The sequence below is a fragment of the Quercus suber genome, unplaced genomic scaffold, assembly GCF_002906115.3.
Source record: "Quercus suber isolate HL8 unplaced genomic scaffold, Cork oak 2.0 scaffold_366, whole genome shotgun sequence".
In the NCBI taxonomy this organism is placed as follows: Eukaryota; Viridiplantae; Streptophyta; class Magnoliopsida; order Fagales; family Fagaceae; genus Quercus; species Quercus suber.
Window position 1 is genome coordinate 476193 of NW_027069818.1, and position 27455 is coordinate 503647.

At 32.6% G+C, this 27455-nt stretch overlaps 2 protein-coding genes across 4 annotated transcripts; both read left to right on the top strand.

Moving 5' to 3' along the window:
- Positions 1–8805: 8805 nt before the first annotated feature.
- Positions 8806–11521, top strand: LOC112039338 (heavy metal-associated isoprenylated plant protein 30). The gene is made up of 3 exons (XM_024072210.2): positions 8806–9038; positions 10365–10440; positions 10958–11521. Exons 1-3 carry the CDS (start codon positions 8889–8891, stop codon positions 11278–11280), a joined length of 549 nt encoding a protein of 182 aa, XP_023927978.1. The 5' UTR covers positions 8806–8888; the 3' UTR covers positions 11281–11521.
- An 8214-nt stretch (positions 11522–19735) lies between these two features.
- On the top strand, positions 19736–26377 carry LOC112039314 (uncharacterized). 3 transcript variants are annotated; one of them, XM_065760417.1, is made up of 6 exons: positions 19736–19861; positions 20240–20839; positions 22639–24266; positions 25151–25330; positions 25497–25677; positions 25750–26377. In XM_065760417.1, exons 2-5 carry the CDS (start codon positions 20254–20256, stop codon positions 25674–25676), a joined length of 2574 nt encoding a protein of 857 aa, XP_065616489.1. In that variant the 5' UTR covers positions 19736–19861; positions 20240–20253; the 3' UTR covers position 25677; positions 25750–26377. The 3 variants fall into 3 exon arrangements, with proteins under 3 accessions (XP_065616489.1, XP_023927945.2, XP_065616490.1); XM_024072177.2 differs by having other exon boundaries at positions 22639–24257; XM_065760418.1 differs by lacking the exons at positions 19736–19861; positions 20240–20839 and adding an exon at positions 21183–21239.
- Positions 26378–27455: the final 1078 nt, after the last annotated feature.

Below are 27455 nucleotides of genomic sequence, written 5' to 3' on the forward strand. Positions count from 1 at the left end.
ATGAATGATAGGGTTGCAGGCACTATGTGCATCAACCTATTTATTGATTGTTTAAAATATCGGTTCTTGGTGTACTATATAATTTCATATTTTCTTTCTTATATTTCTCTCACATACCTCTTAGTTGGAAAATTATCCGGCCAAGAGGAAGAAGAAAAAGAAACCAATGTGAGGGGAAAATAGGTACTTTCCCATCTTAAACCAAATTTTCCCTCATTTTTTTCTTGATTTGGAGAGAAAACTCACTCTTCACAAAATGTGGGCCTGGAGAGAAAATTGTTTTCTCCTCCATTTTCCATCCTTCCAACCAAATGCACACACTATTTTCTCTCATATTTTTTTCTTTCTCATTTTCCATCCTTCCTATTTTCACTCCTCCAACCAAACGGACTCTTAGAGTTTATTCGTTTGGTTAGAGGAGTGAAAAAAGTAAGAGGATAAAAAAATTTTAGTTTTTTGTCATTTGTGTTTGGTTGGGAGGATGGAAATTGGAGAGATTAAAAAAAAAAAAAAAAAAACTTATTTGTTTGGTTGAGGAAAAAAAAAAAAGATAATAGAAAGTGAAGTTGGTAAAAATTTACAATTATGTCCTCATTAAATAAAACAAAAAAGTAACACCTTATTTTTATTAAAAAATTGTGTATGGACACTTCAAATTAAAATAAATAAATAAATAGCACAAGTCAAAGGAAGATGAGCACCCAAAAAAAAAAAAAAAAAAGAAGCAAGTGGCAAGAACGACACCCAAGAGAAAGAAAGAAATAAATAAAACTCAAATTGAGCTCTCCTCCCCCTAAGTTTTCTTCCTATCATTTTAAGGAGAAAACATTTTGGTAGGCTCAGGAAGAAAATACCCTGGCCCCACCACTTTTTTTTCCCTCCCCCTTTCAACCAAACAACCACTTAAAATGCTATCTCTACACTTTTCTCTTCTCAATTTTCAATCCTCCCTAAAATCCCTCCAAACAAACATACTCTAAAGATAAAAGAGAACTGCTTAAGAAAGTGGAAGAACCACTGCTTCGATACAAGGCTCGATTCTCCCCTACTAGGGACAGACGCAGGATTTCAAGCTAGGGGAGGCCGGAGATAAGCGAAAAAAAAAAAATTCAAACGCACATCCATATAGTCACTAGCGGAGCCAGAAAATTTTCTTAGAATGAGCAAGTTAGTCATGCCTACATTGTGTTAATAGGTTAAGCCTACATTGGCTCAAAATGCAAAAAACTCAAGTTAATTTGGCCCAAATTATGGCCAAAATTAAATTACTTTATTTCACAAATTAACTTTAAGTAAACTTGTGCCTACATTTTTTCATTATACTAAATTATTTGTACTTAGATTAATAGGTTTGAACTTACCTTTTTACATTTTAGAGCTTTTTAAGGAGTTACATCTAATGTTTCAGCATTTAGGATAAAAAATTGATTAATAGGTATGAAATTTTGAAGATTTATACAATGATTTTGTTTAAAAAAGTGTGAGCAATGAAGTGCAAATTACTATTTAAGTGCAATTAGATCAAATCAAACAATTAAAAAATTATTTGTCCTCCTACTATTATCAGATATAAATAGATAATCTAATATTCTAATATATAACCACGTTATTATATATTATATTATTATTATTATAAATAGATTTATACAATATATTTTTTTTAAGGTTTTCATGGAATTTTGAAAACTCTTAAGCTGGCTGGCTGGGGGGGCCCGAGCTAAAAACCAAGGGCCCAAACCTGTTTTTTAAAAATTTTACATACTAAAATTTTTTTTTTGGGACCCAGGGGGGCCCGGGCCCCCTTTGCCCTGCACCTGGGTCCGTCCCTGTCCCCTACCAATTGACATTCATTAAACCTCGGCACCACTTGATTGATTGAGCCATGAGATTGCAGAATTTTTTATTGTGACCAATGATGACTTGGGATTCATACACTAGGGTTCCCAAAAATTTAAATACCATATTTTCAAGGACGAAGCTAGGACTATTGCTTTAGGGGGTCCAAAATTGTACTTAATATACAAAACTCTAAATTTTGTAGGGTTTAGGAGAGATGACGGTAATTTTTAGCCTACCCTTTAAGTTTTTTAGAGGTTGATTGTTGGGTTAAAACCTACCACCCATTGCTTTGGATGGAAGTTACTTACTATCACACTAAGGTTCGACCTCTAAAATAAAATGTATGGAAAAAAAATTAATCATTCTATAATCAGAAATATGGTAAAATTTAAGGCTAAATTAATATATTGAAAATTAAAACTAGTACATATTCAATATTAAAAAAATGTAAACAAAAAAAAAATATATGAAATGATAATTTCTTAATACATTTCTACTCAATCATTTGCGATATATCTAAATGTAATTCAACATTCTTTTAAATTGCAACAATCATCTATGATTGATTCTGGACTAAATGTTACAATGATTTCTCTTTTAATGTACAAAATCAAATACTCTGTTATAAAAGCATCTTTTATTATATTGCGAAAACTAGCTTTGACAATATTCATTATTGAAAATGCTTGGTTTATAATTGCAATAAAAACTAAAAAGATAAATAGAAATACAACTATTCTATAAAGGAATAGTATTAACCACAATTTTGAAATCATATTTGTAAGGACCAGGTTCAGGCCTCCCTGTTTGTTACGGGAGTGGACCCTAGCCCAGCTAACCCTGCAATTAATTTGTAGAGAGCAGGGTCAAGAACTAAGCCCTAGTAAGGGGTGCAACGACCACGCGTGGTAGTTCTCAGATGAACGTGAACAATGATGCTCCTCGACCTTTCTCCGGCGAGCTTGCTGTTCTTATGACTTCCTTTTTGTCCTTCCTTCCCACTGTTTTTCTCCCTCCCCTCTTAAGAGGGTCCTTCACATTATATCCTCCTTTCCCCATTGATCACAGCCCTACATTTGTTGAGCAACTAGGCCACCACTTGAGTACATGTCCCATCAGCCACCTTCCCATTCTTCCTATAGGTTGCGGGAACCAAGGCAACACGGTTCTGTAATCCCCTCCTCATTAATGCGGTCAAGACGTTAGTTGTGGGCATTTAATGTGAAGGTGACAGCTCGTCTTAGACTTGCTCCTCCACCGTGCTCTCGTTGTCGACGCGTGGCACTTGCCCTTTCCTCCTCAGATATTCAAGAAGACCCCCCTTAGTGGTGTGGTGCTTGTGTACTTCTAAGGTCAGGACGGGGTCGTCCTCGGACCTGTTCCTTAGGGGCTGGACATCGTACTTTTATCCTCGGACCCCACATGCATCCTCAGCATGGGTCTCTGGGCCTGGTTTGAAGTGGGCCGAGGCTGCCTGACTTTCTAGCCCCACAATATTTATCATCATTATATGTCCAACTTTCTTCTTACTAAAAAAAAAATAGTGTTGTTAAGTTGAAAATTAAGACAATCAAACACACAGGAAAAAAAAAAAAGCACTTAGGTGGAAATGTAGCACAAGCACAGCACAACATCACTTAAAGTCTAAATTCTCAAACTTTTGACTTAATTTGGGTCCCAAACATCAAACAAATTGATTGTAATACTAAACACATATAAGAAAACTTTTTTAAATATACACACACATATATATACACACACTAATATATTATAAAACCATTTTTTCAAAAAAAGAAATTCAGGGAGGGAGGGGGGGGGGGATGACCCCCTAGTCAACATATACCTCCATTCCACATCACCAAAAGGAAGAGCACTGTACACTTGGAGAAGCGGTTGTGACCTTGTGCACCGAGGGTTTTGAATATTGAGTTGCTGTCTGGTTCATTGGAGATCAAGTTTTCTTGGGAAGATATCTGCACCAACACTTTCAACAATCAAAAGATTTGATTGTGTGAAGTAAAACTTGGATTGGATATTTGTGCACCAAAAAGATTCACATGAAAGAGTAATCCAATTGGATTGGAGTAGCATTCGAATAGCATTAGTAAATTTTATTGTAGGTAGTTACATTGGGATTGAGTCTATATGTATTCGTAATAATTGTAATTTCAATTTTCACAATGAATGCTTCAAGTTGGTGATGATCTTCAAACCACCTATTGAGGTTTTCCTTATCAAAGTTTTCCTTATCGTGATCATATTACTTGTGTTCAAATTTATTTTTTTGTTGTACTTAGTTTTTGATAATATGGATGTGCCTATAAAAAAATTAATTGAACTGTTGCATAATTAGCATAAATAATCAACTGGGGTAATTAATTAAAATTAATTAGGGTCAATTTCAACCCAACAATAATAACAAAATATTAGATAGAGCTGTGTCTCTTCGAGTGCCGGGCTAGTGCATAGTTACCCTAGTGCCGCCAATTTATTCATTCGCCTCGCCAAATGCTGTCCTCAACCAATGTCTTCCGACTCCTACAATGTTATGCTCAACCATTGTCCTCTAACCCCTGTTTGTCGCTAACTGCGATCACCACCAACATTTATCTCGTTTATGCCATTATTGAGCCACTATTCCTCTGTCTTCGTTTTATATCACTGGAGTAGCTATGCTATGATAACCATCATCTAGTCATTGGTGCAACCGTCCTCCAGCCATAGTAATCATACTTTGACATCCATCCATCACTGATTGTCGTTATTGTTTACTATTGCCAATAGCTATCTCGTGTTCCACTTCATGCCAAACTAGTCCATTCTATATTTGATTTGGTCCTGCTTGCACTTTTATATGGTCACAGTTTCTTTCCATTAAAGTATATTCAAACTTCCACCTTGAGTTTGAGAGGGCATGTTAGAGATATTAATCCAAAATCAATGTAGTATATAACTTCTAATATTATGTTGTAGTTTTTGTATTACACACCAGGGTTAGTCTTTTTATATACCTCCAATTAAGTGTGTTGTAACACACAATTCAATATAGTAAATATGTATCCCATCATTTCTCTTAGATGTGTGGGTCGGTTGTTAGGCTAGATCAGGATCACATTATTTTGCTTATACTTTCTATCTCAACATTCTCCCTCTCACTTCCAATCCCAATATATCAATTTTGACATGATACCAAAGGTATACCTCTCTTCAATTCTAACTAGTACAAGTTCAACTTGTGAGTCGTCTCCCTAGTTAAAATTATAAGTACGTAACCAACTCATTTGTTCATTCAATTGATTTGCGCCAATTGCACAAAGACTATTCTATTTGTCCTAAGTGAGCCCTAAGAGTAGCCATGTTCTCCCACCTCTCTCTCTCAGAAGGCTGAGTATTTCAAAGTGGAGGGAAGAGGGATCCTTGGGATGGAGGGCCTAGGCCAAGGATTTGGGCATGAACTTTGAGGCAGTCAACAGAGAATGTTGATGCCAAAAAGTCCATGTCCTTCCTTGGGCCACACAGGTATGCTCTCGTACGTCTACTGCTTGGTTTCTAGTGATTTGAAGGAAAGAAAGAATAGCTTTTTTGAAAGTAATCAATAAAATGATATGATGAGAAAACATGTTTGGGTTAAGTACTACATTGAATAATAATGAAAAGAGTTAATAATTAATACAACATAGTTGGACTCAAACTCATAGACTTAAGTTTTTGGGTCAAGTGATGTCCTTCTATATTATATTAGCTACTCAATTAGAATCTCTCCAAGACATTCTCTCCTAACATGATAGAATATTATGTGAGTTGTATTTTGGAAAGAATGTATATAGCTAAAATATGATTAAAAAAAAAAGACTTTTTAATTTACGTAAACGATTTATAAAATGGGACATGAGAATGCCCTCAAATCTTTTTCTCTCTCTCTCTCTCCCTTTTTTTTTTTTTTTTTTTTTTTTTTTCTTTTCTTTTTTATCTTTCTCTTTTGGCAATAAGAACTGCAGTTTGTCCATTGATGACTAGCCTAGTTATATTAAATATAAAAGACGTACTGTATATGAATGATTTAATTCCCTCCTCCACCCACCTAATTTATTCTATTGTAGGGCTTCCACTTTAATAATGAAATACAAGTTCTTCTTTGTTAAAAAAACATATCTTATTTGATAATTGACTGATTTTTAAGTATGCAGTAGAATCGTTGGAACAAATGTCACAATTCTCTTAGGACATGTTTTTGGTAGACTGTAATAAGTGCTGTAATGTAATAGTTATTTCTATGATTTAGTTATTCTTTAGTTTGGTTATATTTTTATTATAAGGAATAATCATTCCTTATGAATAGTTATTCTTCAAAATGAGAAATAATTATTCCTCTTTAAAATGTTTTATTAGCTATTCTTTAGTAATTGCAATAATTTTAAAATTTAATATATTTCCAAGTAAATAAACTTTCCATATATATCTAACAATTATAAATATAAAAAATCATTAAAAAAATAACACATATCTCTCTTAAATTTAAAAATAACAATTTTTAAGGAAATATAATTGTATAAGTAAGAAATTTTCAAAAATAAATGTTAAGTTTCATTGTAATGTTATAACTCACAACCAAACTAATAAATAAGTTTACTTATTACATTACAACACATTTTATTCCTAGTAATAAATATTACAATTATTGTCGTAATTCTCATTCAGTGTACCAAGTGTACCCTTAACGAATTAACATTAGGTTTGCAATTTATGCAAAAGAGTAACACTACGCCATAGTACTTTCACAATAAATATTAGGTGGAACTTTGTTATACCATTTTTTTACCCACTTTTAATAGTTTGTTATCAAACTTATGTTGAAAAAATGTTGTAGAATTAGTATTGTGAAATGAAAACCTCTAGTATTTTAGTCATTCAGAGTGTGCAACCTTTCCAATTGGCTATGGAGCTTTTTACAAAAACAAGGGAACTAGTACGTACTAAATGTTCTTAGGAACGAGATGGTATCGCTGATAAATTATGTAAAGAAATTTGTTCTTTTATACGGGTTGTCGCTAAAATGTTGTTCATGGCATTGACAATAAACATTGTATATTTATTCATAATAAACAGAATTGAATAGTACAGTATCAGGCCTACCTATCTAGTGAAAAATTATCAATTTGGCGTGGAAGAATCTAAGTATGCAAATTAATAATCTGGTAATCACATATTCCTTTGAAAAAGATGCATTTGCATTATCATCATGACATATCATTTTTAGGTAATTATTCAGATAACGTTAAAAATTAAATCAATAATATCTTCCAGTGCACAAATCGGCATCATTTATAAAATTTAAAATAATGAATTAGTAGATGAATATTTTTTCGGAGCTCTCTTTTGTGATTTACAAGATCTTAGAAAATATATGGTTAGGTAAAAGATTAAGCCCAAAAGTAGTTTTTTTTTTCCTTTTTTGTTTTTTAAATAACCAATATTTCGGATATATTACAAAAAACAAAGTTTGGCAACAAACTTAGTTACAGCTTAAAACTACAATTTTTTTTTTATTATTGGATGTGAATTTTGACAAATTCACCATTAGATTATATTTTCTTAGTATATTTTCCGTGCTTACAAAATTTCAAGAAGATTAAAAATGAATATGGTATATCATCAATCATATGTTTAAATTTCAAATTTTTGTAATATAAAATTATACATAAAAAATAAGTTTATGGATTAAATAGTAAATAACATCCGATTAACATAAAATTCAAAATGTGTGTTAAGCATATAAACAACATATAATCTAATGGTTAAATTTTCAAAACATGTAATTATGTTAATTCTTTTAATTAAAGTTGTAATATTAGGTTACAACAAAGTTTGTAGTTAAATTTTATCCTATTAAAAATATTACTTTTATTCGGGGGTAACCGACTTTATTTTAGTCTATTATTATTATTATTATTATTATTATTATATAGATATTGGTCTCGTTATTAAAAGAGGTGGAAATTTAATTTGAACTAAAACTCATTGGCATAGCTTGGATTACTTAATTAATTGATGCCAATATATATAAAATAGTCCCAACTCCCAATCATCCACCTCCCCTCTCCACTATCTCAAACATAGTCTTAATCATCATGCCTAAGCGCTGAAAGGAATCTGGGCTTGGAAAGAATTGCCTTGTAACACAAAAAGAACTGCCTTAAATGCAAAACTGACTTGGTTCAATTTCTATAAACAGAATACAAGATTTTCTACTAATATTTTCTAGTGGTGTGTAATGACAGTAGTGTAGTTGCTATAAGAATAATGCCCTTATCGGTAAGCACTCGATTGTTTTTTGAGGAGGAGCACTCGATTGTTCTCACTGAAAAATGTTCCTATTGGTCCTATTAACTTTAGAGTATTAAATTCTCAATTATGTTTAAACTGTTAAAGGTATATCATCCAAAGATTCTCTTTTTCCAAGGCTTGTAAAAAAAAATTGGAACAACATATTATAAACTAGAAGGGCTAGCAACTCCCCATAGAAATAAATAAAAAATAAATAAATAAAGAAGGGCTAACAAATAGCAATGTGGGAATATAACTTTGTTTTGCTTTTTATAGATAGATGATGCATATGTTATGTGGTAAGCAATTCAAAGATGGTGGAAAAAAGAAGATTTTTAGAGAATATATGTTCCCTTAGCATAAAAATCCGGCTTTTCCTTCATTAAGCCCATCCATATAGCTGATATTCCCTGGAACCCAAGTACCAGCCAGCATAGCAACCATGTTAGCTTGACGCACATCTGAAGCATTAATGTGATCAGGATATTGATACCATTCCCTGCCTAAAGGGTCTAATAATTTAGGGAGACTTTATCTCCAAGTCCACTGAATTTTATCACAAGAAATAGCTTGCATTGAATAGTATAGAACTTGGGAATCTTTTTGATAGAGATTAAGCCTTAAGGAAGCGATACTAAGGCCACATTGAGAATATCTTCTAGGGCTGGGCTTGTCTTAAGTTTTCCTTTCTTTCTTTCCTAATATCTAAGGAACCTATATATGCCATGGCTACGGTACTAAAGAGAGCAATTGGCACCATCATATCTGCCATTAAATACTGTTGCTTTCACTATCGAGACACCCACAAAATCAAGACCTTCAACAACTTCAACTACAACATCAACATGCCTAAGGGTCGACCCCTTTCTTTGCAGGTTCGCTTTCTTAACTCTTTTGTTTTCTGAGGTATCTCGCTGGCTTCAGCTTCTGCCATGATGTTGTTGTTGTTTTTGTTATTTTCAACTAACCATGACATGAGTAGTTTCAGCCACCATAGCAATTTGCATGGCATGACTTTATATGTGTTTCTCATACCTGACGAAAAGCAAGTAAAATTATTAAGTCTTCTTCTTTTTGTTGTTCTTCTTTCTCTCGTAATAGCTTGATCTTCTTACCATATGGGTTTGGCAATACAAATCATGTTTCAATCTTTCATTTCATCAAAAGATCATGTCATCAGTTGGAATATGCGACGTATTCATTTGTCCTTGTTTTGTCCGTGGGCTACAAAGAGAAAAGATTAGAATATAAACAAGAAGCCAAAAAGAAGAAGCAAACAAAAACAAACAAAAAAACAAACAAAAAAAATCTAATTCAAGTAGGGAAAGTTATTGTATTGACCCTATTGTAAACTAAAAATGATATAAATCTGTGCTACAATCACTATAGGGTTTTACTAAACATGATACCAGCCATGAATTGGGTGATGAAATTAGGTTACCTATATATGTTGAATTCTTTAACGTTGTTACTATATTTTAACTTTTAAAGGGATGTACAAACTTTGTAAAAGATGTCATTTGAATTTACACGTGTTAATGAATCCTTTACAATTGATGCTGTCTTTTAACTTCTAGAATTTAGATCGGGATGTACAAATTTTGTAAAAGATACGTATCACCTAAATTTATACATGTCAATGAATTCTTTACTGTTTTCACTGTCTTCTAACTTTTAAAATGGATGTACAAACTTTGTAAAAGATGTCACTTAAATTACATGCCATTGAATTCTTCAAATTCAGTCAGAAAGTTAGAGGAGAACAAATCCGATCTCTTGAACTAACCTAAATCCCTACATCTTTTGATAAATTATTGTAGGTTCTCATTCCATGTCTCACTTTCATTCATGTTAATCCCCTTGAATCACAATAATATCTTTGTAATGTGCTTTGGATATAATTTAAATAGTTGAAAAGACGATCTTCCCAGCCTTAGTGAAAAAAAGAATCTACGACAATTAGATTAATATGAAGCTTATATAGCTTTTCTTAACCCCTTTAATTTGTTGCCTACACATAACCGCCCAAAGTATAGAGGCCTTTAAAAGAACAAAGGGAACAATAGAATAAGAAGAAAGGAAAGAAACTGTGAATACTTCTGGAAGCAGCATCTGCAAATTGTGTTTGCCTTTTCTTTTTGGTGGGGTAATGTATGATAATATTATTTTTCCTTGGTGTTAAAACCGTGTTTGCTTTACAGACCGTGGAGCTCAAAGTAAGGATGTGCTGTACGGGCTGCGAAAGAGTAGTCAAAAATGCCATTCACAAACTTAGAGGTACATGCCTTTTAGTTTTCAACTTTACTTTCCCTCTCACAACTTGTACATATAGGATCCATATATATGTGTAGGTTACACGTGTTGTATAAGGATGATCTCATAGAATTGCATTATGAGACACCTTATCTTGGAACTATTGCAATAGCATATTATATCTATGTATGTTTAGCTACTGACTTTGTTATTGTCCATGTAATAACAATAATTATCTCATACATAAATTATATACAATAGGCGTCTCACAACTTTTGGATCCCATAATGCCTGAGACTCACAAGTTGTTAGACACATGCAACATAGTCATTGCTTAGTCTAGGGTATCAAGTCCTGGTTTTAGATGGGCAATGTTGGATTCAGAGGAATTAATCAACTCTCTTGTGGTGCAATTAACTCTACCATAACCCTTTTGCCCAACACCAATGGAGCTGAGCTACATAATTTTGGAATTTCAAATGTTTGCTAGTTAGTGACATATAAAAATTTGTATTACATGCATGTATTTATGGTTTGTCAGGGATTGATTCAGTGGAGGTGAACCTAGAGATGGAAAAGGTAACCGTAGTCGGGTACGTTGATCGGAACAAGGTGCTGAAGGCGGTGAGGAGGGCTGGAAAGAGGGCTGAATTCTGGCCTTACCCTGAAATACCTTTGTACTTCACGTCCACCAATAACTATTTCAAAGACACAACTCATGAGTTCAAAGAGAGTTACAACTATTACAGGCATGGCTACAATATTGGGGACAGGCATGGCAACATTCCCATAAGTCATCGAGGAGATGACAAGGTCAGCAACATGTTCAACGATGATAACGTCAATGCGTGCTGCCTCATGTAATTGAAATATATATGAAGCATGCATATGTATCAATGTACTATCATCATCATCATCATAATGTGTAATATTTCTGTATCATATTTTATAAGAGGGGCATAATTTGTATGGTTTGGATGGAAAAACAAGATCCATCAATCTCTTTCGTGGTACTGTACAGTATGCAAAGCGCCTTGTTGCATTTATGCTGATTATATGTAGGAGTGGGGAATATATTCAATGGAACAGTTCCAACTTCCAATTACTTTTTTTTTTCATGCAATTGTTGTTTTCGTAATTTGCTTTCTACTGTGCCATTAGTATTGTTGCTTGGAAAATGCTAAAAGTACTACTATTTTTACCAAATAAAATTTACAAACTAATTTATCTATGAATGTAATCGGTGAATTTCAACTATATATCTAATAAATAAATGTTTATTTATTTTTTTTTTTTTTTATAGTTAGTGACACTTCAATTTGTAAACTCTAAATAAAAAAGTAGTAATATCTTTAGCATCTTTATATTTCCTTTTAACTGACAATATATAGTTAAGCATAAAACATGGGATCAGGCTTTCCCCTGCTCGATGTCACAGCAATCACCATATATATATGTGCGATGCTTTGCATTTATTTTCCTTGCCTCCATCACTCATCAGAATTCAGCACTAGAGAAGAGAGCCTTGGGGAATACACTAATTGGGTGCGTGCAGCATTTAAAAAATATGAAAAGAAGATATTAATATATTATTGGTTGATTAGTTAATGGGATGCGATACATCAAGGAAAACAAATAAATTATCATTTTTTTAGTTTCATTCATAAAATAAACAAAAAAGAAGAAGATGAAGCAGGTTTTCCCAATTTCTATTTGTAACTATAACTAGTGCTATTTGATGTTTCCTTCTGAAACATGTAAATGTAAATTCCAATTTTTTTTTTTAATTGTATGATCAAATACTCAACATGAATGTGTCAGATATCCACACTTATATATAAGGTAGTGGAGGCATTATCATCAATTGCCTTCATCACTTCTCACTTCAAATTAATTTTTTGATATATTTTCTTATAAAAAAATTGATAAATTTTAAATAATGGATGGGGTTCAAATTTTGGAAGTTTCTATTAAAAACACTAGATAATATTATTGAGCTACCAAGCTCTTTGCATTACCTCATACTAAGTGTTTTTTTTTTTTTCCTTCCCTTTAATCTCTACTGTATTTTACAATGAAAGCATACGTGTTATAGGCTTATGCTTGATCCATACTCAAACAAATCCAAGTTCATTGTTGGCCAACAAAAATCTGAAACTTCCAATTCATTCGAACCTATATACTAATAACTAGCAATAAGTACGTACCCAAGCAACACGTTATTGATATGCAGGTCGGCCACATAAGTATTAGTCAGATCATTTTTTTTTTTTTTATCAACAAATGATTAATTCAACCCAAGAGTGATAGAAAATAAGCAATGGACTTAAAAAGGGAATAAAAAAATCACATGGTCAAGACTTAAGAAATAAATTACGAAATAAACGATTTTTTTTTTCTTTCAAAAAATAATTCCTAGTAATTTTTTGTTGCAAGTCAATGAGAGAGGAAGACCTAATCAAAGTGTGAGAGGTTAAAACTTGAAAGCTTTATTGTAAGTAGACATAGTAGAAGGTTTTTTTTTTTTTTTTTTTTCATCAAGGTATATCAGTGGTGGTCTCATGTATAAGTAAGTGATAGACTGATTGATGAGGATGAGTGTAAAAAAAAAAAAAAAAAAAAAAAAGCAAAGAACTTGCTTTGAGAGAAAAAGAACTCTGTATTTGCTTATCAATTTGTTATAAGCAGTTAATGAATAATTAGCTACAAGCTCTGTATATATACAGGGAAAACAGAGGGGCTAGTCTTGGCTCCCAAAAGAGTTAACTAACTACTTAAAACAACTACCAATGAACTAATGACAAGTGGCGCAAAAAAATATAACTAACTGCTACAACTAATGCTTAAATGAAACGGTGTGTTTTTCCTTTACTTTCTTCCTTGCCGTTTTATATTTGCAAACTCTGTTCCCTTTGTCGTTTTGCTTATTTCTGTTGCTGCTGTCGTTTGGCTCATCTTCAGCAATGAGTCAGTTTTCAAGGGTTGGGGTAGGTCAATGATCAGTTGCTGAGGATGGGGTTGGTCGATGGGTTGTTGCAATGGTGGTTTTGATCTATTTTGTTTGAAACTAAATTATTTTACAACTTTTTTTCTTTTTGGGTGCCCTCAAAAACATCTTTAGTTTGACCAGAATTTGACGTTGCTCCAAACACCTATAAGGAATGAAAATATTTTCAAAAAAACTTTGTTATACCTTGCTAATTAATAAACGCAACCTAAAGAAAAATGGTGTCAAAATTTGTTAAGTTTATATAGGTGCATAAGTGCATCACATATATATATATATATATAGAGAGAGAGAGAGAGAGAGAGAGCCAAGGCTCAAGAACTAATGGATACTCCATAATATAAAAATCTTTAAGAAATGTGTGATAGCATTCAGTCCCAAGCTACAAAACTCGATTCCCATCAACAACAACAACAAAGTTTGCAAAACTCGATTCCTTTTAAGTTTTAACTCGAGTAGTCAGGTTGGTATTTGGATTGGGCCCAACTAATGGGCTTGAGAAAAACCTACTTTAAGATTGAAAGATTTTGTTAAACAACGTGTGGTGGGCCTTCCCTTGGAGGCATAATAAGAAATAATAAAGGAAAAGAAAGGGAAATCTAAATTATGTTCCTGCCGTATTAAAGCAAGGATCATGCTAACAGTACTTTTAGAGTAATGGTTAATAATATATTTTTAAAAAGTTTTGACACAACTTTGATGAAAAAATAGAAAAAATTGTCAAAACATTAATTTTTTTCTTTTTTCATAAAAACTTTCTTTAAATAGATTATTAACTATTACTCCAAAAGTATCCATTGGCATTTCCCTTAAAATAATAAATGTTATAACCCTTTTAGATCGAAGACATTCTTTCGTGTGTACTGAGTTTTTTTAATTTTATGATACCTATTTTTGTAAGATATATAATCACAACAGTACTTTTAGAGTAATGGTTAATAATATATTTTTAAAAAGTTTTGACACCACTTTTATGAAAAATAGAAAAAATTGTCAAAATATTAATTTTTTTTCTTTTTTCATAAAAACTTTCTTTAAATAGATTATTAACTATTACCCCAAGAGTATGCATTAGCATTTCCCTTAAAATAATAAATGTTATAAGCCTCTTAGATTGAAGACATTCTTTCGTGTGTACTGAGTTTTTTTAATTTGATAATACCTATTTTTGTAAGATATATAATCACCATGTCTATGCCTTTTTCTTTTTGTACTCAATAAATTGTGCAAAAAATTTAAATAAAAGATGAATTTTTTTTCTTTCTATTATTTTTAGTTATAAAATTTGATAACTGCGGCAGCTATTAATTGTCTTGTTTACTTTTGTATAAATATAAAATTTAATGTTATAATAATTATTAATGGATAATTATGATAGTTACTTGTAGGGTCTCAATTTTCGGACCAAGCCCAAAAACGAATGGGACCTAGGCCTAGTGAACCCGGTACAATGAATTTGTAGAGAGTGGGCCAAAGAGCTAGACTTTAATGCAACGAACAACAACTAAAAAGGATTTACATGATGATTAAATAGAAATGAGCTAAGTTTATCAAAGAAAGTTCGTCCTCAAAACCATCCGAGGAGCTCTGTTCTTATTGGGAATGTGATGACCATGGTTTTCTCGGAGTTCTTCAGATTTCCCTCCTCCTTTTATGGTGGGTTTCTCCTATTATATAGTCCTCTCTCAATGACCTTAGCCTTCCACTTGTTAATCATCTAAGCCTATACTCGAGTACTTATCCCATCAGACATTCTTTCTGGTATTCTGTGAGTCATGGTAATCGAAGTAGCGCTATTCAAATGTCGTTTCCTCATTAATGCGACTAGGACGTTAATTGGGGACACTTAATGCAGAAGTGATAGTTTCTCCTTGAACTACTCCTCCACCATGCTCTCATGGCTGATCCTTTGTCGACAGAATGCTCTGGGAGGCTACCTTTGATGGCATGCCACTCTTCCTTTCTATGATCTTGCTGGCCGAGGACAAGATTGTCATCGACGATGAGTCTCGACAATACAGGCTTTCTTGGTTCGTCCTCATACGTTCCTTCCTTCTCGGCATGGGCTTTGGGCCTAGTACAAGAATGGGCCGAGGTCGCCGAATTCTTAGGCCCCACATTACTAATAATATTTTATTTTATTTGTGACAATATTCTAATGGAATGTTTAAATATAAAATAAAATCTGAAACATGTAAAATCGGTATCCCTCTAGGTGAAAAATTATTAGGTCCACCAAAGGACTGCTAAGTCAATCCTCCTTGATCTTCCTAAATAATAAAACACTGTCATTCATGCAAATGTAACATTACCTGGTGATTTTTTTTTTTTTTTAATTTCTTGTGCTAATTAGGAAGCCGACTCATACATTTGCATAGGTGACATCATTTTATTGGTTCTCTTGGTAGACCTAATAATTACAACAAAAATTTGCAATAATTTCACAACATTCATAAATTAGTTTATCGCCTCACACATGGGTCATTAAAAAAAATTAAATTGCAAATTGTGGTGGGCTCATGTGTGGGACGATAGATTAGTTTAGGAATGTTGTGAAATTTTATTGTGTTTTTAATTATTTGGTAAAATTGTAAGACCCTTAAAAGTTTATGTAGTAAAATAGGACAAAATTTGGCTACAATGTCTACAACTTTCACTAAAAAAATTAACATAACTATATATTTTGAAAATCTAATTGTTGAATTACATGTTATTAATGTCCTTAACACACATTTCAAATTTCATGTGTCAATCAGATGTTATTTACTATTCAATCCATAAACTTATTTTTTATGCATAATTTTATATTACGAAAACTTAAAATTTAAACATTTGATTGATGACATAATTAATAATATTTGATTTTATGAAAATTTTGCAAGTACGAAGGATATCAAAAGAAAATGTAATATATTAGTAAATTTGTTAAAATTCACTTTAAATAAAAAGATATTAAGTGGAATTATAGCCAAAATTTGTTTAGCAAAATATTATGAGGTCAAATAATAATTATATACATAACAGATTTTCTTATGAGACTTTGTTATATATGTAAATGTGTATTATATATAAATAAATCAGCTTCTATTTAAAAGCCTTTGACTCTTTGAGTTTTGCTTAAAAAAAATATATATATATATATATATATATAGAGAGAGAGAGAGAGAGAGAGAGAGAGAGAGAGAGAGAGAGAGTATTAGTTTTATAAATATTATAGATAGATAAATAAGCTTCTATTTAAACAAAAAATAATAATAAAAGAAAAAGAAGAGACTTTGTTATATACAGCAGAAAAGAGGACAAAGAAGTTTCACATTCTTAAATAATCCAAGTGTAAACATTGGAAATAACGGGTACACAACTCCATATTTTAGAGGTAGAGAATGTAAATGTTATGTTCACCAAAAAAAAAAAAGAGAATATTATGAATTTTCCATACCAAATGAAAATAGAAACAAAGAAAAAAAAATCATGGTACCTTCATACAAAGAATCTGTCAAGTTCTAGTCTCAGGTTACTTTTACTTTTCATTTTCTCTCTCTTTTCCTGGTGGGTTCAATTTTGTCCTAGTTGGAAACTTCGTGGAGAAGGCAAAGGAGGACTAAAAGGAAGCAGAATGGTGTAGAATCCACACCGTTGGATTCTCATTGAAAAGGAATTAGTGTTATCATATAATATGCACTCAGCATTAAAAAAGGGTGACCATATTCAATACAATAGGCTTGTATGGACTTTAATCATCTGTTAATCAATCACAGTTTGTGGAGTGTGGACCCCTTTAAATTCTTATATTACAAATGAATAGTGAATGTTTCCGAATTCTTGTCTTATTTCTTTGTTTCATAGTCCTTTAAAACACAACAATTTACTCACCATTACCACTTGATTTTTTTTTTTTATATATTATTACATGCCACGTTACTACGTGGTTCACTGTCTCTCCACTATAATTCTCCTTAAATTCTTTATTTTTTTTTCTATTCATCTCTATTTATATTAGGGATACAGATTTTAGAGCTTAATTTGATTTTACAAATATGAATTTAAAGTTTGAATTGTGGTTTCCAGTTAGATAGATTGATAAATTCTATTAATCCTTGAATAATTGATCTTATTTGAATCCTACCAAATTTATAAAAAAAAAAAAAAAAAAAAATCTATTAGTGATTTTGTGTTTTGAGGAGATACTTGATGACACCCTTTTGGATTTTATATATGGGTCTACTGAAATATTTATTTCAAAAGAAGAAGAAAAAACTCTCATGGATGAAACCCCAATGTAAGCCCAAGGAAAAAAATTTGGGAATTGTAAATTGGTAGCCAAAAGAGGAATTAATTTTCTCATTTATCTTTAGATTAAGCGTGTATTTGTCAAAAATTATATTTGTCAACTTATTTTACTATTCAGTTTAGAATCTTATTTTGCAAAAAAAAAATAATAATGACGATATAACAAAGGTAATCTTATGTGGGTAAAATGAAAAATTTAAATTATAAACACTTGTTATAATTTATCACTAAATTGTAAACACTTGTTTTATCTTCCTTTAGCACTTTCGCGATTTCCCATCACCTTTCTTTTTTAACAATACCTCATTTTCTATATATATATAAACAATACCTCATTAATACCAAAAGCACTTCAATGGAAATTAGTGAAAAAAAAAATTTAAATATTCTGAAAACTCAACAAGGTGAAATAGGAAATCAAGCATTCCAATTTGCTTCTCTATTGAAAAAAATCTAATAACAAAAAATTTAAATACAATTTTTTAAATATTATATCTTTATATTTCTTAATTAGATTCAAACTCATAGCTATATTGACCAATGTAATATAAAAGGTATTATATTTTTCAGGAATAATTAAGTCTAATATATGAATTTAATTAAGAAATATAAGCATAATTATTGTCCTTTTTTTATATAGAGTATAAATACACAAAATGTAGAGGGCCCCCTAATAGAAAGAAACAAAGAAGCAAGGGTACAGATGGAAAAAAGAAAAAACGTGATTATTGTCCAGACTTTGAACAAAGAGTTTAAAACATCAAACTCGAAGCATCAAAGGTAGAGGAAGAGCCACTTAAAAGTTAAAACTAAAACCTTAAAATTTGGAGCAAACACTTTACTTGTAAAGTTGTCATTCTTATCTTTGCTTGGTATGTTCAGAAAAATCTCTTCCTTCTCTCTTATCTCATTTCACTCTTTTGAGTTTTGACACATGCATATATCATATATGATTGTTACTATAATTATTGGATTTTACACCATTATTGATGATGATTATATGTTAGTGCTATTTTTTTTTTTTATATTATGTTTAGTACTGTGTGTGTTATATGCCGTGCAATGAATCCCAGTTTTTTGGACACACAAAAGATAAGAAAAAGTACTTTGGTTCTTTTTAAACTTGTTTGTTTCTGTAAAGAACCAATTTTGACAAATTTTCTTTTATTGAGCTTGAGCTTGAGTTTAGGTCTGTGGTTATGTTAGATTTTTTTTTATGATCAACTGGGTTGGTTTTGTTTTCAGCTTCTGAAACAAAAATGGAGGGTCAGGGAGATAGAGGCTTGTCTTTGACTTTGTCATCCCGTTTGTCACCTTTAGCTCAGCCCTTCAATCCCCAAACCGCTTTGAATTTGTTGGCTAACTCATGCCAGCAACCTTCTTCACCTTCACTAGGCGATTCTCAAAGTTCTGACCTTTCTTTTTCCTTTCTGGGTTCCGTTTCTGATCTCAATTTGGAAGGAGATTCCATGCACAATGTGCCCCTGGATGCTTATGGATTTTATGGCCATCAGTCTGATACATCACCTTTCTTTTTTAACAATACCTCATTTTCTATATATATATATATATATATAAACAACACCTCATTAATACCAAAAGCACTTCAATTGAAATTAGTGAAAAAAAATATATTTAAATATCCTGAAAACTCAACAAGGTGAAATAGGAAATCAAGCATTCCAATTTGCTTCTCTATTGAAAAAAATCTAATAACAAAAAATTTAAATACAATTTTTTAAATATTATATCTTTAAATTTCTTAATTAGATTCAAACTCATAGCTATATTGACCAATGTAATATAAAAGGTATTATATTTTTCAGGAGTAATTAAATCTAATATATGAATTTAATTAAGAAATATAAGCATAATTGTCCTTTTTTTATATAGAGTATAAATACACAAAATGTAGAGGGCCCCCTAATAGAAAGAAACAAAGAAGCAAGGGTACAGATGGAAAAAAGAAAAAACGTGATTATTGGTTCCTCTTCTTTACTAAAACTCTACTTTGTCCAGACTTTGAACAAAGAGTTTAAAACCTCAAACTCGAAGCATCAAAAGTAGAGGAAGAGCCACTTTAAACTAAAACCTTAAAATTTGGAGCAAACACTTTACTTGTAAAGTTGTCATTCTTATCTTTGCTTGGTATGTTCAGAAAAATCTCTTCCTTCTCTCTTATCTCATTTCACTCTTTTGAGTTTTGACACATGCATATATCATATATGATTGTTACTATAATTATTGGATTTTACACCATTATTGATGATGATTATATGTTAGTGCTATTTTTATTTTATTTTTTATATTATATTTAGTACTGTGTGTGTTATATGCCGTGCAATGAATCCCAGTTTTTTGGAGACACAAAAGATAAGAAAAAGGACTTTGGTTCTTTTTAAACTTGTTTGTTTCTGTAAAGAACCAATTTTGACAAATTTTCTTTTATTGAGCTTGAGCTTGAGTTTAGGTCTGTGGTTATGTTAGATTTTTGTTTATGATCAACTGGGTTGGTTTTGTTTTCAGCTTCTGAAGCAAAAATGGAGGGTCAGGGAGATAGAGGCTTGTCTTTGACTTTGTCATCCCGTTTGTCACCTTTAGCTCAGCCCTTCAATCCCCAAACCGCTTTGAATTTGTTGGCTAACTCATGCCAGCAACCTTCTTCACCTTCACTAGGCGATTCTCAAAGTTCTGACCTTTCTTTTTCCTTTCTGGGTTCCGTTTCTGATCTCAATTTGGAAGGAGATTCCATGCACAATGTGCCCCTGGATGCTTATGGATTTTGTGGCCATCAGTCTGATATGTGTCCCCCAGCTTTCCCTTATGATAATACCCCAGGTTGTGATTTTGATGCCCAATCTTATTATCCACAGCACTCATCATTGACATTGCAAGGAAATATTGAGTCTTCTGTACCCTATGAGTCAGACATTGATGCAATGCCATTAGCCAAATTTTCCATGCCTAGTTACACCCAGAATTTATCAGGTTTGAGCCATGTTGGCCGAAGGGCCGATGATCTTGATTTGCCATTTAATACGGAACAGGACAAGACAAGTGATCATAAAGGGACTTTCTTTTGGAAGGAAGATTCAATGGCCTGTCAGAGCTTGCTGCTAAAGCAAGGTATCTTTCTTTTACTTGGAGAATTCCGTAGCAATATTGCATGTGATTTGTATTAGACTTTCTGGTTCTTATTCTTATATCTGAACTATTGTATTTTGATAATGTTTTGAAGATTCATGGTTTTTAGTTGCTGGATTCTGCCTTAATGTACCTAAATTAGTGGTGTCTTGAAAAGTTAAGGTCTGTAGTCTTTTTATTCATTTAATATTAAATCATTTTCTTTAGTTGGTATGTTACTGATGCAAATAACAATTTTAATTTTTTCTGCATTGTAGCTTGAGTACAACATCTGTTTCTATTTGATTAATAAATGCTTTTCTTATAAAGTTTTGGAATGCATAAGGGACTTTCTTTTGGAAGGAAGATTCAATGGCCTGTCAGAGCTTGCTGCTAAAGCAAGGTATCTTTCTTTTACTTGGAGAATTCCGTAGCAATATTGCATGTGATTTGTATTAGACTTTCTGGTTGTTATTCTTATATCTGAACTATTGTATTTTGATAATGTTTTGAAGATTCATGGTTTTTAGTTGCTGGATTCTGCCTTAATGTACCTAAATTAGTGGTGTCTTGAAAAGTTAAGGTCTGTAGTCTTTTTATTCATTTAATATTAAATCATTTTCTTTAGTTGGTATGTTACTGATGCAAATAACAATTTTAATTTTTTCTGCATTGTAGCTTGAGTACAACATCTGTTTCTATTTGATTAATAAATGCTTTTCTTATAAAGTTTTGGAATGCATATCCATGTTGGTTGTATAGCTTTAATTCTCAGACTCTGCATCTCTTATATGAGAATATTTTTTATACTTCTACTTCTATCTTGCTTGTATTTGAACCAAGTATCACAACCATTTCACTTGTGGGGTCCTTGCTTTATGAATACGTGCGATTACGAGGTAGGCTAGTAGTTTTAGGAGAGCGTAAATACCAAGAAAAAATAATGTTCATGGTATTAGATCATTTAGGGTACGGTTTGCCTACAAACAGATTTGGAGGAAAATTCCTCCAATCCACTATGTGGCAATTCAAGAGACCATCCACATGTACTTCTGAGCTATTTAATGAGTTATGTGATTTAATACGCTTGAATGGTTTTATAAATTTCCACGTAATTGGTTGGAGGATATTCCTCCCAACTGGCTTGGAGGAAAACTCTGTCTTTAGATTTATGTACCAGAAGATGGAATAGAAAGAAAATAGGTCATAAACACCTAGAACTAGGTCTTACGATCTGAAGGGAGAATTAGTTTTTCATTATGTTAAATACGTATATACAATAATATGCCTTCATTTTGACTTATATCTTTCTGAAAGTTAGAAATTACTAGAAAAATGACACGTACATTGGAGAGACCTGGAAAAACACAGTATTTCCTAAAAACTTTCCATAGATGAATATTTGTTAGCATTGGAATGAAAAAAGAAAGCTATGGACTATATGGCTACTTGTATATGGAGATTCCTGGAAGAGTTGCCTTTAATGGTCATGTTCAATAATTCTATTAGAAAAATAAAATAATTTCAATATAATTTGTATCCCTGGAGATCAATGCATTATGAAATTTTAATATGTTAGACATCATGCGCTTTTCTTCTTCTACATGGTTAAAAATTTTGTTTGACTCTAAGTTTAAATGTGAGTTTCTTGAAAGCCTTGTGATGTGATGCTTCATTTTGAACCGGAGAACTCGATGATAGGAAGGAAAAACAATACACAAAGAGTACTAAAAAATGATAACTATATTTTTTGATTGTGAGAGCCACAATAAGACTTGCATTTATGAGATGTTTTTGTGCAGGAAAGCATGCAGGGTTGAAGCATTGTGGTGAAACTTCTGGCAATATTCATGGAAAATTAACTGGTATGATCTTAGGAGGAGATAATCAAATCAAATCTATTGGCACAGAGCAAGTAAATGCTGATTTTTTTCCTGAGCAAAGTTCTAGGCCCGTCTCTTTTAAGTTTTCAACATCATCAGATTTGTGCTCTACTGCAACACTCCAAAATATTCCTGAAGGTCAGCAGTCATGCACCATGCCAGTAGTGACATCAAGCAGTTCTAAGTCAAATGCTGCTTCATACAGGGGATCCTTCCCACGACTTGATTCTTCCTCAGCTGAACATACTTTTTCTCTACCAAAAACAAATCCATTGCCAGCTCAATCCTTTGGATCACCATACACTAGCAGAACTGTTTCACCCCTTAATCCCATTCTGTCAGCGAATGCGGATTCTGTGGGCTTTAATGCACTCAACAACAATGAGAATTCTACTGGTTGTACTCCGTTAAACCTAAACAAGCTGCATGTCCTGCTGAATGCCAAATGCAAAGAGGTCTACCAAGATAAAAGCTTGATAGAAAAAGGTAATGAACAAAAAAGTAACGAGCCTATCGTTGTTAATAGTGTGGATTCCTTACTCACAGCAACATCTGAGATACAAACTACTTCTACCAATATCCCTGATGATTCAATTCTGCAACCTCATGTGATAAAAGCTGGTGTTACTGTTGAAAGTTCTTCTAAGGTGCTGGATGAGAATGACTCTGATTTGGATTCACCCTGTTGGAAAGGTACCCTGGCTTCTTGTCGATCTCCATTCAGTATTTCTGGGTCTCTGAGTTCACAACGTCTTGGAAAGGAGCTAGAAACAAGTTACAGTTTAAATCCTCTGGCACCTCATTTTTTCCCTAGTAATGTTAAAGGAAGCCTAGACTACCATGAAAATGAATGTGGTAGAAATGATTTCTTATCTTTCCAGAAGGGTGAAACTTCAGCTGTTTATGTATCACCAAGACAACATAGAAATATGGATTCTGCCAAAGTGGGATCACATCCTTATGAATCAAGCGGTGGAATTGACACTCAATGCTCTGATGACATCTATGAAGCAAAAAAGGAATTTGCTCTGTTCAATAACTCAAGAACTAGTGCTTTGCTCAATTCTGCTCACATGGTTCTGCCATCTCTTGTGAAAGACTGTACATATAATGGAAGGCTTGTCACTGGGGCAAATGTTGAAGGCTCTTCTCAAGGAATCAAGGATGATGTGCTTAATGATTTAACAGTGGTGCCTGTTCTTGCAAATGAACATGTCCTTAGTCCACCATCTTCCCGAGTTGCTCTTCATACTGATGTAACTGAAACACATCAGGACGTAGCTAAGTCTTTGTCTACACCTCCTAAAATAGATGTTCAGATAGTGATTAATGCCATGCAGGATCTGTCAGAGTTGCTTGTACACAATTGTTCAAATAGTTTACATTCATTGAATGAGCATGAGCGTGACATAATTCAGCATATAATCAACAATCTTTATATGTTTACCACAAATAGGGTTGGACAAAAGACACCAATGCCTGAATCAACTCAAACAGGCACTCCTTCCTGTCCTTATAAAACAACAGAACACTGCAAGGTATGGCAGGTGTGTGTGTTGGTTTGATTGATTGTTGTGATCTTTTTTGAAGAATGTTGTGGGTGAATCAGACAAGAAGAATGAACCTTGCCTTCCTTTAAAGTTGATGTATGATAGAACACGGGTCTATTTTTATCATTTGTTATTTTTATTTTTATTTTTTATATTTTTATGTATTTTCTAAATTTTAGATTTTAGAGATTTATGTCCTTATTTTTAGTTGTTTTAGGGGGTTCCTAGTTGAGGGGCCTTGTATGGTATTGTATTTATTTAGGATTTGTTTAGTAATTTTTTACTTGTAAAATAAGTTTTCTGGAGCCCTTAAATTGACCTGCAAGCCTATAAACAAAAATAACAATCCACATTTCAATAAAATGGAGATTTTCCTTGTTTCTAGTGGATTCCAAAGTTCTTTCTTGTTGGTTCAAAGAGTCCCTTATGGATTTAAGGGTTTTTGCCTAGCTAGAATGAGACTTAGCCCTTTCATGCTTTTAGTTCTACACTAAAAGTACACTTTCTTACTAAATTTCTCTGGCATGTAAGAAGATTCTTATTGAATGTGCATTTTATGTATTTTGGAATTGTATTAGCATGATTCATCAGAATTATACCAGCAGATTTGATTTGTTTCATTCTTTGAGGACTATAACTTTCTTTTCTTTTTTTTCTTTTTTTTTGTGTGGTTTAGCTGTTGTTTCCAAAGATTTGCTAGTTTTGATTAGCGGATAGATTTCTGACTCAACATGATCAAAAGAAATGAATATTATCATCATCATTTCTGTTATTACTAACGCTAGAGAGAGGGGGGGGGGAGGGGGGGGGGGGAGAGTTATTCACATGCACACAAACACACATTTGTTGGGTTATAAGAACCTGAATAATATCCTTTTCAGCACTCCAGCATGGAACTTAAACTAGCATGGACAAAGACAATGGCTGTTCCACATGAGTCTGGCAATCAGAATTTCCGTGAGGGGCCAAAGAGTTATTATACTATGTTCAATGAGGGAGGGCTGAATTCATTTTGTTCAAACAGTGATGTAGGCACTGAGAAGGGCAATGATATCATCCAGGTTTGGTTGTCATTATGCTGAGAATTATTAAATTAGGGCTTGATGTATTCCTTTCTGTACTCTCTCTCTCTCTCTCTCTCTCTCTCTCTCATTTGTGAAAAAGGGGAGGGGAGCCTTAGTGTTTATAATCAGCTTGCAGTGAAACCAAATCTTTGCCAAGTTGCAGGTTGTTACAAAGGGAAAGAGGGAAAACCATCAGATTGAGGAAGAGGTGCATCCACAAGCTTTAGTGTATAGGAACTTATGGCTTGAGGCTGAAGCCACAATATGTGCCCTGAAATATAAAACTCATGCTTTAAACATGAAATTTGATGGGATGGATGGATGCAAATCAATCAAAAACTAAGGTGGGTACTTTTCCTTACTCTTGACCTTTTTCTCATTTTATAATGTGACCCCTTTTTTTTTTGCTCTGTCAGGTTCTAGAATAGCTTGCGCAGAAAAACAAGGTGTCGGGAAAGCTATTTGAAAGTGGAGATTGTGGGAGTTTGTAATGCGGCAAGCACTGGCTTTTGTTGTTGAATGCTAAAACTACAAATACTGCACTTGTATGTGTGAATTGTATAAGTAGTTTGTTTAAAGATGTCATAGCTTACATTTGGGCATGGGTCATCTATTTTAAGATGAAGGCCTCAAATTTATACAAGGAGTTTCATAAGTCATGCATGTCTCAACACTGTCCAGTCTATATGAGACAAAAATCTGGCTGAAGCCTCATCCTGTAAAGTTTGTTCCTTCAGGATCTTGGAGAGGTGACAGACTGTTGGAGTTTTTATTAGTGAAAAGTGGGAGGCTGTAAAAGAAGATGGGAGTTGAACTTGAACTGCAACACCATTAGTTTTTAGTTTAATGGTGACAATTTTGTCGCAGAGACCAGAGTTAATATCTTGTGATGATGTAACTAGTTAACTGTAATATGTATGAAGAATGACTTGATTTGCAAGTTCTGGGAATGGCTCTAGCTTGTGTGAATAACATTAATCGAATTTGATGCATGTAATGGTTTAGCCATTGTGGAAAAAATAGCAACTCAAATTGTTATTTGGACTTGAACATCTTACAAGTGTTTAATGTTAATCTGCTATGATGTATGCTACAGTATTCATATTCCTTAATGAATGGATGACATTAGACCTGAATGGGAAGACAAATCCTTTACTTTCAATTATTCTTTATGACAGTTAATATTTAGCTGTTATGAAAGAAAAAACTCTAAAGCTTTAGCTGGTATACTTTTTTTTTTTTTTTATAGAAGTTTTACCTTTTCTTTTAGATACTTTTTTATTTATTTAAAGTTTTACCTTTTTCTTTTAGATATTTTGTGGAAGATATATTTTTTGTAGATACTTTAATCTAAAATATTTTCTAAGTCAATTAAATTAATGAAAATGTGCAACCTGTGGGAGTTGTGTCTTTTCGAAGACATAATGAAATGGAAAAGTGTGGCTTGAATGAAGTGGAGCCATCAGCATGCAAGGCGAGCTAAGCTTAGTTTATTGGGCTTGGCTTGTTAATGTTAAATCCTTGTGGTGCGCCTCTTTGTGTGCGTTTGTTCAACTTTTTCCTATACAATCTAACCAGCTTTTTATACTTCAAATTCTCGCTTAACCTTGTATTATATGCATTAGGAATTCGGTTCAACCACAACCAAGGTTTACATTCTCTCTTACACTCTTCATCTTTGACAAATCTATTGTACTCTCTTAATAAAGCAAAAACCATCTTATTTATCTATCTCATTCTTATGCTTCTTGTTAACTAGACCGTAATCATGAAGAGTGGTTCGTGATTTCCACAAGCGACTGTAGATATGATTAAGAGGGACAAACAAAGAAAGAAACTAAAGAAACTTTGTTGGATGAAGAAAATTGTGGGTCGTGTTCAAAAGTGATAAAATTTCGTTACCTCCAAATGACTAATCTAATAAAATTTCATTACCTCCAAATGACTAATCTGAATGTGGTATATACTTCTTTGTTTCGAACAACTGCTACAAGTTGAGTAATAATGCCTAATTCAAGAAAAAAAAATGAATTAATGGGACTTGCATTGGTGAATATAAAGATCACAACGATTCTTGATTTATAAGATCAGAATCAATTGAATATTTTTTTACAACATAATG

Bases quoted from the DNA above. Each gene is read 5' to 3' on its own strand.
- LOC112039338 (XM_024072210.2), top strand. From the start codon at position 8,889: ATGGCTACGGTACTAAAGAGAGCAATTGGCACCATCATATCTGCCATT. The intron at 9,039-10,364 runs GTTCGCTTTCTT...TTTGCTTTACAG, and splicing joins GTCGACCCCTTTCTTTGCAG to ACCGTGGAGCTCAAAGTAAG. The intron at 10,441-10,957 runs GTACATGCCTTT...ATGGTTTGTCAG, and splicing joins TGCCATTCACAAACTTAGAG to GGATTGATTCAGTGGAGGTG.
- LOC112039314 (XM_065760417.1), top strand. From the start codon at position 20,254: ATGGAGGGTCAGGGAGATAGAGGCTTGTCTTTGACTTTGTCATCCCGT. The intron at 20,840-22,638 runs GTATCTTTCTTT...GTTTTTGTGCAG, and splicing joins GAGCTTGCTGCTAAAGCAAG to GAAAGCATGCAGGGTTGAAG. The intron at 25,331-25,496 runs GTTTGGTTGTCA...GCCAAGTTGCAG, and splicing joins AGGGCAATGATATCATCCAG to GTTGTTACAAAGGGAAAGAG.